The 16,779-nt window shown below is 38.8% G+C and overlaps 2 protein-coding genes across 2 annotated transcripts in view; one reads left to right on the plus strand and one right to left on the minus strand.

Moving 5' to 3' along the window:
- The window catches only part of CDH23 (cadherin related 23), a 2,508,764-nt gene that overhangs the window by 1,136,318 nt on the left and 1,355,667 nt on the right, over positions 1-16,779 (minus strand). The gene's annotated exons all lie outside the window — the stretch shown is intronic.
- The window catches only part of VSIR (V-set immunoregulatory receptor), a 297,502-nt gene that overhangs the window by 246,635 nt on the left and 34,088 nt on the right, over positions 1-16,779 (plus strand). Inside the window, exon 6 of the mRNA XM_044056945.1 lies at positions 11,935-12,119. Within this exon, the coding sequence (XP_043912880.1) occupies positions 11,935-12,119 (185 nt within the window). The remainder of the gene's footprint in view (positions 1-11,934; positions 12,120-16,779) is intronic.

Genomic DNA, 16,779 nt, shown 5'->3' on the forward strand with positions numbered 1-16,779 from the left:
CTTTCACACAGCACTAACCCCTTTTTCTCCTCTATCCTCTCCCTCTGTTTCTCATTTCTCTTCTGTCATTCCACCTACCTCTCTCCTGAAACATTTTTTGCTCCATCTATTAAACTACATTTTATTTTCCTTCTCAATATTTTATATTTGTAAATATATTTTTAATTTTTCATTTATGCTTTTCTCTTCCAAATAGTATTTTAAAACTGTATACAGACTTTCAAACTGTAAAATTCTATATCATTGTATTGTTACTATAACTGTTTTCTTTAATTCTGGGATTTTCTCCCTGGGACTCCACTGAAAACGGGTTCTCTGGTCCCAGTTGGACTTTCCATATAAACAAATATCAGTAAATAAATGAAAATGAAATAAATAACTTTAGTTGCAGATAAACTACTGTAAGAATATCTATCTATAGTACTTGAAGTATTAGCTTGATCAGTACCAATTGTTATAAACTCTTCTATAGGTGAAAGTCACATTCAAAACATCTTATATAATTCCCCTACATAAGGATGGTACTTCATCTAATCTATCATATTATAGACTCAAAGCTGTACTGTTCCAGGTAGCAAAGATTTTGAAAAAATGTGTCCGCTCCTAGCTTATGACTTACCTACTTCAAAACAATTTTCTTACAAACTCTCAGCATGGGTTTAAACCTAAGCATAGTATCACAACCACCCTTCTTAACTTTACAAATATAATTAATAGTGAGAGAAACACCTAGTTTCACCTGTTTTTCTAAATATTGTCCCGTAACAAAAAATCTCTCAGTTCAACTTTCTTCCCTCAAGCTCTCTTAACCAGGAATATCCTGGTTACAGAACTCTGAGTACAGGCAGTTAAATGGCATCAAATGTACCCCCCCCCAATCTCAGTCTCCCTTGGGATGCTACAGGGTTTCATTCTAGGTCCTTTACTATTTCATATCTATACCAATGAACTCTCCAAGCCCTCTGACACCACCCTCATCTGTACTCCTACACTCTCCATTCTCCAGAATTACTCAATACTCCTCATCCATTGAATCATAGCTATCAAACTCTCAACTACTTCTCAGTCCAAACACAATGAAACTGATGATGTTTATCCCAAAAATATCTCTGAACTTAAATACATGTTTATTATAACACGAATCGCATTCAGCTTGCAATTCAAACCAAAATTCTTTAGTGCCATATAAGATGAACACCAAGTTTGATCACCATCCTGACAATGCCATAAAAACACACCATACACATACAAATCCTAACTAATGAAAGCCTGTAGGAAATCCTAGCAACCACGCACGTCTTACCCTCACTTATGTATGCATCTCCAACACTGACTAAACTTAAATCTACTGTAAAAATTATTAACTTTATGCTATAACAAAAAAAGCTAAATTTACAATTGGCTTCCCCTCCCATGTCCATCAATGTACTGCTCTACAGAAAACAAAATGATTTGACTTACCAAATCATCTTATCTACACTCAGCTTGTAACTGCTCATAAGTTAATCTACCTACCTGATAGTTGCCCTATCCTTCATACCACAATCCTTGGTTATACCTCAAACATAAACCTTCCAGCACTCAATCACTTCTAATGTCTACCAAATGAAACAATAATAGTTGTTGACTTTTATATCTGAGTTACATCACAAAATTATGGAACTCAATCCCCCTTCACATAAAACAAATACCTGCTCTCCCAAGGTTTAAGCTTCTTAAAGAGCATGTCAACCAGACATGGCAATCTTATGCCATACATCAGACCGATAAGCATGTAATTTATGATATTGTTGTACTCTAATCTATACCTTACCAGCTTCTTTCCACTTTTAAAGCTAATATAGTTGCTCTACTTTAATCTACGTTACACCCTCTGCTCTCCACTTTATTGCTTAGTAAATTTCCTAACCGTTTACTTAACTCGGTTACACTCCTGCTTTTTCTTCTTACATCCTCCTTTCTCTCATCACCCATAAACCTTATCTGATATACCTAATGTGTGTTCATAGGTTGGTACTAGGCTATCAGCCCTAGGGCCTATACAAGCCTAGCCATAACAATTCCCTGGCTATTTCTTCCCACACTATTTACTTCCCTGGACCCCTGTCTAGCAGGGCGACGGACGTGATCCCAGGGGTGAATTTCCTTTCTCCCATCCAATCGTCAAGGTTCCTTTTGAAGAGGACCAAAGAGGCACTCTGCTTGACATGTATGGACAAGACATGTATGGGCAATCTATTCCAGAGTCTGGGGAGTCTCTGGGTCAGGAAACTATCCCTCCAACATGTTTTGTTTATTGTGATGACAAGGTTTAGATCCCTGGAGCGTGTGGCTCTGAGGGATTGGGATTTCTTTAAGTGTAGCATATCCAACAGCTCTGGGTTTGACATGGCCTTGTATGTTAAGCAAAGATCGCCTCTGAGTAGACGATATGCGACAGAGTATAGCTGGAGTTTTTTAAGGCGGTCAGCGTAGCGCATCTGCTTTAGGCCTGTGATTCTTTTAGTGAGGTATTTCTGTGGCCTTTCCAGTTGTTGCAGATATATAAATAACAGTATGTACTTTATGTTTTGCACAGGCACATACAATTGTATATTTTGTCTGTTTATCCCATTTAATTGTCCTGCTTAAGCATATGATTATACATTTGTCTATGTATCCTGTTTATACATTTTGTCTATGTATCCTGTTCACACTGTTGTAATGCACTTTGTATTGTCTTCTCATCAATATGGAGCTTGCCTCCCCAGGACCTTTGCTGAAAAGGGGTATGCCTGTCATCCCAGCCAGAACACTCCAGTAATAAAATGCTAAATGAATAAATACAACTCCCTTATGCAGCATTTCTCTGCTACGGTGTCCAGAGCAGGAGCCGCTGCTTTACAAGGCCTGTTTCCACACTCATGTGCGCAAGAATAGACTTCTCATTTTGTACCGACAGTGCTTCATATACAGTCTAGCATACTGTAGGCCTTCGTTGCTGCTTTGTCACGGTGACGGCGTATGGAACCTGATTTGATCCAACCCCTTTTCTCTTTGTCTTTTGCATTTGTGTGTGTGTCTGTTGTTAACTCAGTTATATGCCTCAGCAATCTTAATAAAAGTAATTGAAACTTGACCAAAATTATGTAGCATAACAAACGCGCACAAACATGCACACAATTTTCCAGGAAGAGTCAAAATATCTGTCCAGTACAAAAACCCCTTCCTTGTTTCCAAGGTAATTCTGCCACAGGCTAGAAACAAAGTAGCATATCAAAAACAAAGCTGATATTTACTCTTAAAATTAGTCAGTTGTTAAAAATCTGTAGGTAGTATTAGCTTAAGCAGTAACCTGTTGAATGATGAAAAACAAAAATATATTAGTGTGCTATTTCAATGTCCACAGCCTCACGTTAATACAAAAATAAATCTCTGGCTACAAGTATTTAAATTGGAATAAAAATCTATTTCTGTAGAGTAAATAAAGTTATGCAATGTACTTTATAAAGTCAAATATATAAGCAACTTTAAGGTCGAACAAAGAAAATACAAAATAAATGTGTTTAAACAGACAAATTGCATAAAGAAGAATTCTAGCCAAGCGTCTTGATTTATCACTGTTATTAGCTAAAGGGATATCTAGGGCGGCCACGGTGGTGCAGCGGTTAGCGTTGTCACCTCATAGCAAGAGGTTCTCCGGTTCGATCCTCGGCTGGGGTGCCTTCTGTGCGGAGTTTGCATGTCCTCCCTGTGGTCGCGTGGGTTTTCTCCGGGTGCTCCGGTTTCCTCCCACATCCCAAAGACATGCAGTAGGTGGATTGGACACTCTAAATTGGCCCTAGGTGTGAGTGTGTGTGTGCCTTCTATGGAAGGTTGGGCGCCGGGCTGGCAACTCGACACTGTAAAAAAACTTCACTGCCAATCCTGTGTGCGGACAGATGATCCGCTGTGGCGACCCCTAACTGGGAAAAGCCGAAAGGAGAAGAAGATTAGCTAAAGGGATATCTACATATCATGACATAGGGAACCTCTAACTACTGGACCTGTCTCAGTTTCAATTTAAAGGCAGATTATGCTTACTCACCACAGAAGGTCATGAAGGTCAGCAGGACTAAGACAGAAAATGTGTGTTTGAATGAGAAGGAGGATAGAGGAATGGTGAGGATGCAGAGAGTAGAGCTGGCGAAGGTGGATGTGTTTAAATGCTTGGGATCAACAGTTCAGAGTAATGGTGTGTGTGCAAGAGAGGTGAAGAAGACAGAGTACAGGCAGGGTGGAATGGTTGGAGAAGAGTGTCTGGAGTGATTTGTGACAGATGGGTACCAGTAAGAGTGAAAGGGAAGGTCTAACAAGAGGGTAGTGACACCAGCTATGTTATATGGGTTGGAGACAGTGGCATTGACAAAAAGGCAGGAGTCAGAGCTGGATGTGGCAGAGTTAAAGATGTTAAGATTTGCATTGGGTGTAATAGGGTGGACAGCATTAAGAATAAGTATATTAGAGGGTCAGCCCAGGTCGGAAGGTTTGGAGACAAAGCCAGAGAGGCAAGATTACAGTGGTTTGGACATGTGCTGAGGAGAGATGCAGAGTATATTGGGAAAAAGATGCTACGGATGAAGCTGCCAGGTAACAGGAAAAGAGGAATGCCTAAGATAAGGTTTATGGATGTGGTGAGAGAGGACATGCAGGTGGTTGGTGTGACAGAGCAAGATGCAGCGGACAAGAAGAAATGGAAATGGATGATCCGCTGTGGCGACCCCTAACGGGAGTAACCGAAAGAAGAAAAAGATGATGCTTACTCACCATGGTGGCTTTTTTTTGAAAAGGTCTCAAAAACAATGGATGAAGGCTAACGGTGCATGCCATATACCTTGAGCTGGCCAAAGCTTCTGACACAATCACCCACTAAGGCACAGTAGAAAAGCTAAATAAACTGGGAGTAAACCCCTATGTCACCATTTGGACTGCCAGCTGGCTCACAGATATGAAGCAAGAAATCAAATAGGCCCAGTTACCTCCATGTGGACACCTACAGTTTTGTGTTGGGGCCCTTGTTTGGAATTTACTTTTCTAAAATAAAAGACAATACAAAAGAGCTCTGACTGATTCAGTCTGCAGATGACTGCAAGCTAGGAGCAGTCATTAAAATCCCTAGATGACTAAGCCATCCTGCAGGAAGGGTTCTCCTAAATAAATAACTTGTGGCAAAAATCATGGACTGAAACTAAACGGCAAAAATGCATTACTGTATCCTTTGGGAAGTTATATATCCCAGGAAAGTACCACACTGACAATATGCCTCTAAGAGTTGACTCCCTATTCAGAATTTGGCAACTTAACCTAACATTTGACCAACATGTAGCTATTGTTGTAAGAAAGTCCTTTTATACTGCACAACTTATGAACAAAGTGATTGTTTCTAGATCTAGGGACGTCATTGTCCACCTTTAGTCATCGCTCATTAGGCCAGTCACTGAATGTAGTACCCCCTTTGGTATGTATCCATCAAGACGCATGCAACAACTGCAATGTCCACAGAGATACCTTACTAAAAGGGTACAAGGCTAACAACATGTCATACATGGAGTGACTCAAAGCCCTGTCACTATACTCAGTATCCTACAGACTGTTAGAGGTGACCTGTGGCTGGTATATAAGGCATCCTCCAACCCAGTACTGATAGATTTACTGCACATCAGCAGTCCAGTGATATCAGAAATACTTGGGTCTAGTGATCTAAATCTTTTTTTGCAACAGCTACAGAATGGTTTGGGGGGCAGGTATCTCTCAGAAACAATACTGCTGCTCTAGAACAGACTCTACATCCACATTAAATAAAGTTCATCCCTGTCCATGTTCAAGCACAACTCAAATCTAAGGATGGTAAACAGCAACTTTTTACCCAGGATTGTCCCCTGTACTAGTAATGGACAGAGATAGCTCCTAAATGCGTTATCCCATTTATGAGCCACCTCAAATTATCTGTGAGATGATTCTGGTTACTCCCATTAGGGTAATATAGAATTAATGACCATGGGACATGTAAAGTCCAATCTCTAACCAAATACAATACCTTAATTTGATCACAAAAAGGGAAATTTGCTAGGTTTAAAATGGCCTTCAAGGGCTGCAAGCCTATTATCTACCTATGAATCTAGTAATTTCTACTTCTAGCAATGGCACAGGAGTTCAATCAAGTAGCAGAGATATTGTCTCAGCATATAGCTAAATAAACAGGTTCATTCAGGGAAGTCCTATAATTATTGCAAGTGAGTCAGAAAGCAACATTATGAAACATCATCCACCTGTTAGCGTGATCCAAGACAATGATGTGAAAGAAAAAATGATGTTCTTTACAGTCTGTTCTAAAGGCTTTATCTATCTGACTGATGAGAAGCAGATGATGTCAAAGAAAAACTGATGTTATTTACAGTCTGTTCTAAAGGTTTTATTTAGCTGACTGATGAGAAGCAGATTCAAGTTGGCACATAGGAGACTTTTAAAAAGTGCTGCTGCAAAGAAAATACTCAGAACTATCACAGCAGTAATAAATTTGAAAAAAGACCATGGAGGCTAGGTAATGCCTAATATGGTAAGGATAGTCTGTGGTCTGATTAGATTTTTTTGACAACCAGCGATACTGATTCATCAAAATGTAGTGTGTTGTGTACGATCCGCCAAAATATTTTGGTGTAGTGGATTTCATATGGTCCCCATACAAGGATGAGGTGTGAAAATAGTGTGGTTAACAGGTTTTGATGTCCATAGTAGGTAAAAAGTATTATGGTGCATTCAAATATGCTAAGTGATAAACCAGCATTCTGTTTCCATGCCACACTATGTGTCAGGGGCCGAATTGTCACTTTTAGGCAATGTAGTCATTTACACACTGGCAGACACTGACATTTACATACAAACGCCATATCTGATTGACACAAATGGTGAACAGAAGTGGGCAAAAACATGCCTTAAGGTGTGCTCTTATCCACCTAAGGCTCAAAGCAAAAGCTGTTACATCTTGCTACATTATATTTATGGCGGACATACCTAGTGAACCATGCAAGATGAACCAAAATAAATATGAATTCAGGCGCGATGGTTAGTAATGATGAGGTAACGGATCACAACAAAGATCTTTAGACACAATATGGCAACAAGTTAGTCTTCATCAAGAGCATTTCTTGGAATTCTGATACTACAAATGGAGTGAAGTCATGCTAAGATGTACAACAGTGCAATATGAATGCTGTTTATGTATGTTACTCACAGGAATTGGCGAGAGGATGAGCCGAATAGAGGAAGCAGCCTTGGAGTTTGAAGTTCTGTGAACAACCTCCCTTGTGTAGAAGGACACGTGTGGCATACTTCCACATATGGAGACCCATATCTTACCTAACGCTCAGACGTATGAGGATAGGACGAGATATTGCTTTCATTATTACCTCATTTGCTCCAATGGAATCTCATGATGTTTGCGCTGTAACTTCCAATGGGCGGAGCCTAAGCCTTTTGACAGAATCAAATCATTTCTTCACATTTCAAACAACTTTTCATATCTCTGGAACCATATGGGCTATGAAAGAAGTGTAAATGGCAAACTCTTCAACACAACCTATTTTTAAAGTGGCAGTATTCTTTAGGTTCTAGGTCTTAAACCAAATTTTATAAGTCACAGTAAACACAGTAACTATTACGCTTGTAATATTTTGTAAACAACTTACAATATCTCAGCAACCAGTCAAGTTACTCGCATACTGTCAGCAGCATCTTATGCATCTAGCTAAGAGCTTTCATATGAGGCTAAGGAGTTCTCTCTATATTACTTTGTTGGTGAGATATTTAGAAAAATGTGAAAATTATATCTATATAAATTAAAATCATAAACAACAGTTAACATCTGCTTACCTGCACTAGACAGAGTTCAAATATTAATGCAGTTGAGTTTGCCATTGTGTAAGTTTTAAGATGAAATCTTTTAAAACCTTGTCCATAGCATGGCCTTAGAATTATTGATGCAAATATGAACAAGCAATATTTGATGCCTAGTGGCATCAGTAGGATGTAACTGCAGGAGGCGTCACTCGGATGTAATGAGTTAATAAGGGACTTGGTTTCAGGAGTTGCTGGGGTCAAAGATAACCATATATGCAGACGACTAAGACGCTGCAGTTTGTTTACATCATTTGCAGTCTGTTGGCTATGTTTAGTTCATGGTGGTAATCTACCTAAATTATTTCTCTTTTTCTTCTTTCTTCTATACTTTTTCCCTAAAATATACGTAGTTAAAGCACTAATTCAAAAAATACTTGTATCACAGTCACAGTTTCAATAATGCTCTCATTGGTCTGTATTCTGTTCCAGCATCAACTGCACAACATTTTCCTGAGCAACAGACATTTGAAATGCAACCCTTTGCCTTAGTAGGCAGTCATCACCCTAGCATATGGCAACCTGAAGATATATAAATGATTAACCATCACGGTTATAGGTACATCAAAAACATATATTAGTGAAAAAAAACTAGAAGATCAAGTGTTGATTTTACAAATGCTGGTCTGTTTGTCCACAAAATCAGTCAGTGATGAGGCTGGAGTATTTCATACAAAGATGTAGAGAGGTGAATAAATGGCATAATGGGTGAAGGTGATGTAATGCCAAGCTTTTAGCAAAAGCACCACCTTTATATACCCTTAAGATGTCACTAACTTTGCCAGCCATTATCAAAGCTGAAGCGTAGCAAAGTATTTCATCTTCAATAGTGGTAATGTAACAGCCACAGAAACCACGGTGTGTTTCATAAACTGTAACATGATAATGATGATCGATAAGATGTCATCTAACAGCCACATAAACCACTGCCACTGTGCGTTTCATAAATTGTAACATGGTAATGATGATCAATAAGATGTCATGTAACAGTCACACAAACCACTGCCACTGTGTGTTTCATAAACTGTAACATGGTAATGATGATCAATGAGATGTCATGTAACAGTCACACAAACCACTGCCACTGTGTGTCATAATAATGATGATCAATATGATGTCATGTAACAGTCACACAAACCACTGCCACTGTGTGTTTCATAAACTGTAACATGATAATGATGATCAAAGTCATCTAACAGCCACAGAAACCACTGCCACTGTGTGTTTCATAAACTGTAACATGATGATGATCGATAAGATGTCATCTAACTGCCACAAAAACCACTGCCACTGTGCGTTTCATAAACTGTAACATGGTAATGATGATCAATAAGATGTCATGTAACAGTTACACAAACCACTGCCACTGTGTGTTTCATAAACTGTAACATGGTAATGATGATCAATAAGATGTCATGTAACAGTTACACAAACCACTGCCACTGTGTGTTTCATAAACTGTAACATGGTAATGATGATCAATAAGATGTCATGTAACAGTTACACAAACCACTGCCACTGTGTGTTTCATAAACTGTAACATGGTAATGATGATCAATAAGATGTCATGTAACAGTTACACAAACCACTGCCACTGTGTGTTTCATATACTGTAACATGATGATGATAGATAAGATGTCATCTAACAGCCACAGAAACCACTGCCACTGTGCGTTTCATAAACTGTAACATGGTAATGATGATCAATAAGATGTCATGTAACAGTTACACAAACCACTGCCACTGTGCGTTTCATAAACTGTAACATGGTAATGATGATCAATAAGATGTCATGTAACAGTTACACAAACCACTGCCACTGTGTGTTTCATAAACTGTAACATGGTAATGATGATCAATAAGATGTCATGTAACAGTTACACAAACCACTGCCAATGTGTGTTTCATAAACTGTAAGATGATAATGATGATCAATAAGATGTCAGCTACTGTGCACATCTCCAAAGATACAAACATATCCTTTGAAACATTTCTGTATTGTGGAAATGGCAGTCTTAATTTGGTAATGGAGGGTGTGTGTGTTTTATGATATTACTATACGTAATTAGATCTTGTAGTACTCCTGTTAAGCTGTATTGGTTAGTTAGTATACAATGGTCGTGGCTATGAGCAGCTGCAATGCACTGTATTGATTAAACAGGTTGTTGAATAATCTGCAAATACAAATACACCAAAATATTGCTTGCAGCATGCTTTATACCAATTTTAAACATGGGAAAAGTTTTCAAAGACAAATATTAAGGAGCCAACAATAAAATAATTAAAATGCAATGCCACAACACTAAAATGTTTGCAGTATGTTCTGCAGAAGCTAGATAGACACAGATGGCAGTATAGATTTCTATATAGATATTTTTCAATCTACTGTTTTCTCTCTCTCTCTCTTTATATATATATATATATATATATATATATATATATATATATATATATAAATATGTACACATAGGATTTGACTTTAGTTGGTTGATTAACACAAATGTCGACATCCAGAAGGTAAAACAATCTACACTGGAAACATCAGATTCCTAGCACGCATGTATCAAGGCTGCTTCTCACCACATGCAAATATTACTTAAAAAAAAATACATAATAAAGTAAACATCCCTCATGTGGAGGCCTGTGCCCCCCACACATTCCCTCCCCGCTACTTATATACACTAACTCAGAGATCACACATTCTGCAGGGAAAGGGAATATTCTGTGTGCGGATAGTCAATCTGGAACAAATGTCCACTATCTGTATAGATGATCAAATATGGCACTCATAAATGTGTGTGTGTGTATACATATATATATATATATATATATATATATATATATATATGGATGGAGACACACACACACACACACACACACACACACACACACACACACACACACACACACACACCATTTCCAAGTTCCAGAATTACCTACTGCCATCTTTTGCCCCCATTCTCTGATACCTGCAATAGTAACTTTGCTTGCTAACTTTTCATTAGCAGTGAGCTAAGTGTTTTCATAGTACAGTTCCAGCTATCTTTGCTAGCTTTACCTCAGGGATTTTCTAATTTTGCTCCCATGCGTATCTTTGGGAAATCACTTGATCAGTCATGAAGTGTGTGCACAAGTGCACAGTCAATGTCTAAGTCAGAACCTGAGCACTTCACCCCATCATTATTGTACCTTTCAGTACGAAAATATGCAGATGTAGGGTCCATTGAGCCTTGATTAATCAAAAGATCATTTCAGAGAAAGTACGTAACTTTTCCCAAGGTTGTAAAACCTCAGAGGACATTTATGTATGGGGGCATATGGGGACCATGTAGACCTACTATTTTATCTGCTGCTGTTTTATCAAGCCACTTTTGCTAAAATGATCTGTTAGTGTATCAGAACTGAACAAATAGTACCATAAGTTGTGTATTACATTCCTCATCACTCAGATATTATTCTGAAAACAGACCTGCCCTAGAGGGCAATGACTATTAGAGAATTCTACCTGTCCAGAGCCCATTTTAAATAATTTAGTTCCATCTCACTCTTTTTTCCTCTTATGTTAATCACTAAAAGTATTAATGTACGAGTTGTATATCTAATTTGATTCAGCAAAGTCCTACATATCTGACTTGACTAATGTTGTCCCACTGAATTTATGATGAATTTTTTATGGCTTTATACTACAGCTTTGTTGTGAGTGTGTGTGTGTGTCACTGTATTTATGCTTTCATGTATGTTAACATGACCTACACTACAGTTAATACTTAGGCATACAAAGGTAGCTGCATTATTACATATGCAATATTACTGGTATTTCCTCTTAGTGTTGCAGTTGTCAGCTGTTTAATACTTGTACCATTTCTAACTACAGGTAAGCAAGATCTATCTGATACAGCATCCTAGTCGGAAATAATTAAGCAGATAACCACAAGAACTTTTGTAGACTAGTTACAGACCACTAGAGTAAGTGTCATACAAACGTCTTGAGTAAACTTTCTTTTCTTCTCTTAACGGGTGCAGTGATGCAAGAGGTATTGAAAACCCTGTCTTTGATGCGCCACCAACACCAGTACCAAGCACTGAATCTAGGCCACGAACAGTACTCCTTGGTCGCCAGCAGTCAGAATCTGGCCGGCACCTTCTGTCCGAACCAAATACACCTATGACACCTCCTGGTCCAGGAGACTGCTTCTTCCCAACACTAGGTAAGCTCATACTTCATTTTTAATTCATCTAACTTTGCAAATTGCTGTCAGTAGTGAATATTTTGTTATATCTATTTTTATATGCATCTCCATGTTTTGCTAGTAATAAATGTAAAAGTAACATTTTCTAAAGGAAACAAATTTTACAGCTAGTCTGACATTTCCACACTAAATCTTCAAGTTAGAAACATTTATTTACTTAACATACCTGCTGTTCTTAAAGGTGTCAAAAAAAACTGTTGAGCTTTTTTGCAAATAAAACTCCATAAAACCATAGACTTATTGATGAGCTCATACAGTGCTGGGTAGGGTCATTCCCCTAGAGAAAGTAACACTACTGGAAGAAGTAAAGTAACAGTGGTAGCTTTTATACATTATATATATATATATATATATATATATATATATATATACATATATATATATATATATATATAGGTGTATACTAGAACATTGAAGTTTCAGAAACTTCGAATTTTCTAATATTTAACCCTATTCAGCGAAAGCTGAAAATATCGAAGCAACATAAAACCAAATTTTTTCCTAGGGAAAGAATTTGGTTGTCCATTTCTGTTGCTTCAGTATTTTCAGTGCTGTGGTGGAAAGTTACGGGTCTGGGTCAGGTTCAGGTAAGTGTGCGATTGAGTATGGGTTAGAATAGCTTGTTTCTCTATGTACTTCTCGTGGAGTAGTGCAAGTGTTGGTATCCTGTAGTTTTTTTCAATATTATGAAATTCGGTATTTTGAGCTTTCAAGATTATGGACACAGTAGTTTGAATTTCGAGATTATGAGCTGTCAAGATTTACACGTAGACACACACACACACACACACACACATTATATATATATATATATATATATATATATATATATAAATATATATATATATATATATGTGTGTGTGTGTGTGTGTGTTTATTTACATTTGTTGACCGGGAGTGTCCGAATGGACGTAGGTCCATTTTCAGCAGAGGCCCGAGGAGAAAAGCTCCACAGTTAAAATATACAGACAGTAGTTACATTGGAGTTACATAGCAATTAACAATTTGATCAATATAGCAATTAAAAATTACAAACCTAGTTACAGATGAAGAACATAGTACATCAGTAGACAACTAGAATGTTTATCATCCGCGAAGTACATAACAGAGCTTAACAATTGTTACAATAAGAAGTTCCTGCTGTATAATAAGTAGTTAGGCTTATGAGCATCCAAGCTTGCTATAATCAAGATAGTTAGTGGGGTGGAAAAAAAGGTGGTGGGTGACAGAGAGGGAGTTGCAAGGGCATAGCCAGCATGTTTTTAGGTGCGCTTTTAGTAAAGTTTTGAAGTGGGTGCATGATGGTACAAAGGTAATTGTGGATGGGAGGGAGTTTCATAATTTGGCTATGGCACAAAAGAATAGTGCTTCACCAGCAGTATTATTGGCTTTAGTGACCTGTAAGTGATTTCTGTTCCTGGATTTTAGTGCTCTGGTGATGCGATTGAGTTGGAGTAGATTCTGGAGGGATGGGACTTTTAGTGGATGGTTTACTAGTTTGTGGGTGAGTGTGAGTTGATACCACTGAAGGAAGTGAGGGAGTTCAAGCCAGCCCAGTTCAGCAAGTGAGAGACAGTGTTGACTATGGTAGGATGCCCCTATGCCGAATTTGGCGATTTTGTTGTAGCAGGTCTCGAGCTTGTTTAGATCGCATTGACCTTGGTTGGTATATACTAGAGAGGCATAAAGCAGGGTGGAGATACGGTGGGAATTTGCTACTGAAATCTTTGCTGCTTTGGTTTGAAGTTGCTTATTTCTGTATAATGCTCCTAGTTTTTTGTGGACTTTTTTATGGTCATGGATATGTGAATGTCAAATTTTAGTTTATTGTCTATTTCAACAACTAGCATTTTGGTGTGTGCTGTTGGGTGTATAGTGGTGTTGTCTTTTGCCGTGATGTTAAAGTGAGAGTTTTGCCGTGATGTTAGAGTGAGAGTTGTTTTGACTATGTTTGGTGGGTTGGAAGATGAGTAGTTTAGTTTTGTTTGGGTTGAGTATTAATTGGGCATCGGACAACCAAGTTTCAACAGAAGAAAAGGCTTCCTGTGTGACTTTTTGCAGTTTGGGTAGGGACTGTGCTGAGCAGATGATGGTTGATTCATCTGCGTATTGTATGTGTGTGCCCTGTTTGGTGGCAGAGGCTAGATTATTGGTAAAAAATAGAGAAGAGTAGGGGTCCAAGGATGGATCCTTGGGGAACCCCTATAGAGACAGGTAGTTGGGGAGATATGTCATTCTGCCATACAACGGATTGTTGGCGGTCAGACAGGTAACTCTGAAACCAGTTGGTGAGTGATTGAGAGAAGGATAGGTTATTGAGGACAGAGATGAGTTGTTTGTGTGGGACCATGTCAAATGCTTCAGATCGGTCTAGGAAAGTAGCAGAGGAGAGACAGCCATTGTTTTTATGCTGAAGGATAGTGTTAGTAAGGGAGAGTAAGGCAGTGTTGGTGCTATGGTTTAGTCGGAAACCATGTTGAGTACTGGAAAGGAGGTTGTTAGTAAGGAGGTAGTCTGAGACCTGACAGTGAATGCACCTCTCTAGTATTTTGGACAGTGGAGAGAGAACTGGTTACTTCTGTGGAGGGGCCGCCTTTGTGGAGGGGAATTATATGTGATACCTTCTATAGTGTGGGAACATAACTTTCTAACAGAGATCGGTTAATCAAGATGGATACTGTGTAGGCTAGAGCATCAGCTGCGATTTGTAGGTATTCGCTTGAGATGTCGTCTGCTACTAATTTGGTGGGCTTAAGTTTAGTTAAGAGTTTTTTTATGTTGGAGGTAGGAACAGGAGAAAAAGAGAGGACAGTGGGGAGATTACTAGTTGAAGGTGTGGGTTGGAGGGGTGGGGGTTGTGTTGTCTAGCTAGTGACAGTATACTTTGTGAAAAATGTGTACTGAATGAGGTAGCAATATTTTTGGAGGCATGACGGATGTTAGGAGGAGGGTTACTGACTTTACCTGGGTGGAGGATGGAGTTTATGGAGGATCAGAATTGTTTGTGGTTGTGTTGGGAAGGAATCTAGGGCAGACTGGTAGTACTGGAATTTGTCCTGTTTTATTAGCTTTTTGACTCTATTGCGTAGTTTTAGGAATTTCTGTCTAGTTGAAGGGGGTTTTGGTTTTGCACCAATGCTCCCAGGCTTTATCCCTGTTTTTCATTTCTAACTTAGTGGTTTTCTGTAGCCATAGGGAGGGTTGTGCTTTGGTTCTGTAAAGTCTTATGGGGGCGTGGTAATTAAGGATGCTCAGGAAGGTAGTATTAAAAAATTCAACTGCGACATCAAGACTGAGGTACTTTAGTTACATTCTTTGAGGGATGAGATGAATGTGAGTGGGTTAAAGTTTAGTATTTTATGTATTTGACGGTAGATGACAGGTTTAGCTTGGTATAGGTATTTTTTGAGTAGGAATGTTGGGGAGTGATCACTGAGGCTATCTGATAAGCAGCTTGTTATATATGACTGGGGGCTCTTACTGACTAGTATCCAATCCTGGGTAGTGTGCTTGCTGGATTTTTTATTTATCCTGGTAGGCGACTGGAGTAGTTGGGTGAAGCCATGAAGGTTTACATGATGGGTTGGGATGGTTGCCAGAACAGGATTGTGGGTCAATATTGAAATCACCTAAAATTATAGTTTCTTGGGGGAGATGATGGGTAGACCAGCAGAGGAGGTTTTCTAGTGGAGGGATGTTTTGGAAAGGTGGGAAGTACCATCCAATTATGTCGATGGTTTTGGTAACTGGTGCAGTAGTTACTCCCTACCACCACCCCTTTTTTTGGTGTGTTTTTTTAATCTCTGGTGTGGACATTTAATTATTCATTCATTCATTCATTTATTTTTCCCAGCATTGTCCATTCAGTTTTAGCTTGGTATAGGTGTTTTTTGAGTAGGAATGCTGGGGAGTGATCACTGAGCATGCTATATATGACTGGGGTCTCTTACTGACTAGTATCCAATCCAGGGTAGTGTGCTTGTTGGAGTTATTTATTTATCCTGGTTGGTGACTGGACTAGTTGGGTGAAGCCATGAAGGTTTAGATGATGGTTTGGATGGTTGCCAGAACAGGATTGCCAGTCAATATTGAAATCACCTAAAATTATAGTTTCTTGGGGGAGATGGTGGGTAGTCTAGCTGAGGAGGTTTTCTAGTGGAGGGAATGTTGTAGCCAGGTGGAAAGTAGCATGTGAGGTTTTAGCCAGGTTTCTGTCAGGATGACTATGTCTGGGAAGTACAAGTCTATGGTGGCATGCAGTTCATGGACTTTGTTGGCTATATTTAGGCTTAGTAGAAGGAGGTCACTTGGATTTCTATTGGCTGTGATTTGGGAGAAGTTGTGGTTTCTAGTCTGATTATGAGGAGTGGGGTTGGAGATGGTAGGGCCACGGTTGGGGTGGATTTCTCTACTTAGGGCTAGTTTTGATATGCATGAGGTTATTAGTTTTCTCAGTTTTTGAATGTGTCTGTTTATTAGGGAAACTTTATGATTGTGCTCTGTGGGTAATAGGTATGGTGGGAGGGTTACTATGTTAAGTTGTAGGGATGCTTTTTGTTTGAGTAATATACTTGATAGAATATGTGAGGGGTACATAGGGATGGTTCTTGAGTTGGAG

The sequence above is a fragment of the Protopterus annectens genome, chromosome 14.part0 (assembly GCF_019279795.1).
Source record: "Protopterus annectens isolate FY-2018-M chromosome 14.part0, PAN1.0, whole genome shotgun sequence".
NCBI classification, from domain to species: Eukaryota; Metazoa; Chordata; order Ceratodontiformes; family Protopteridae; genus Protopterus; species Protopterus annectens.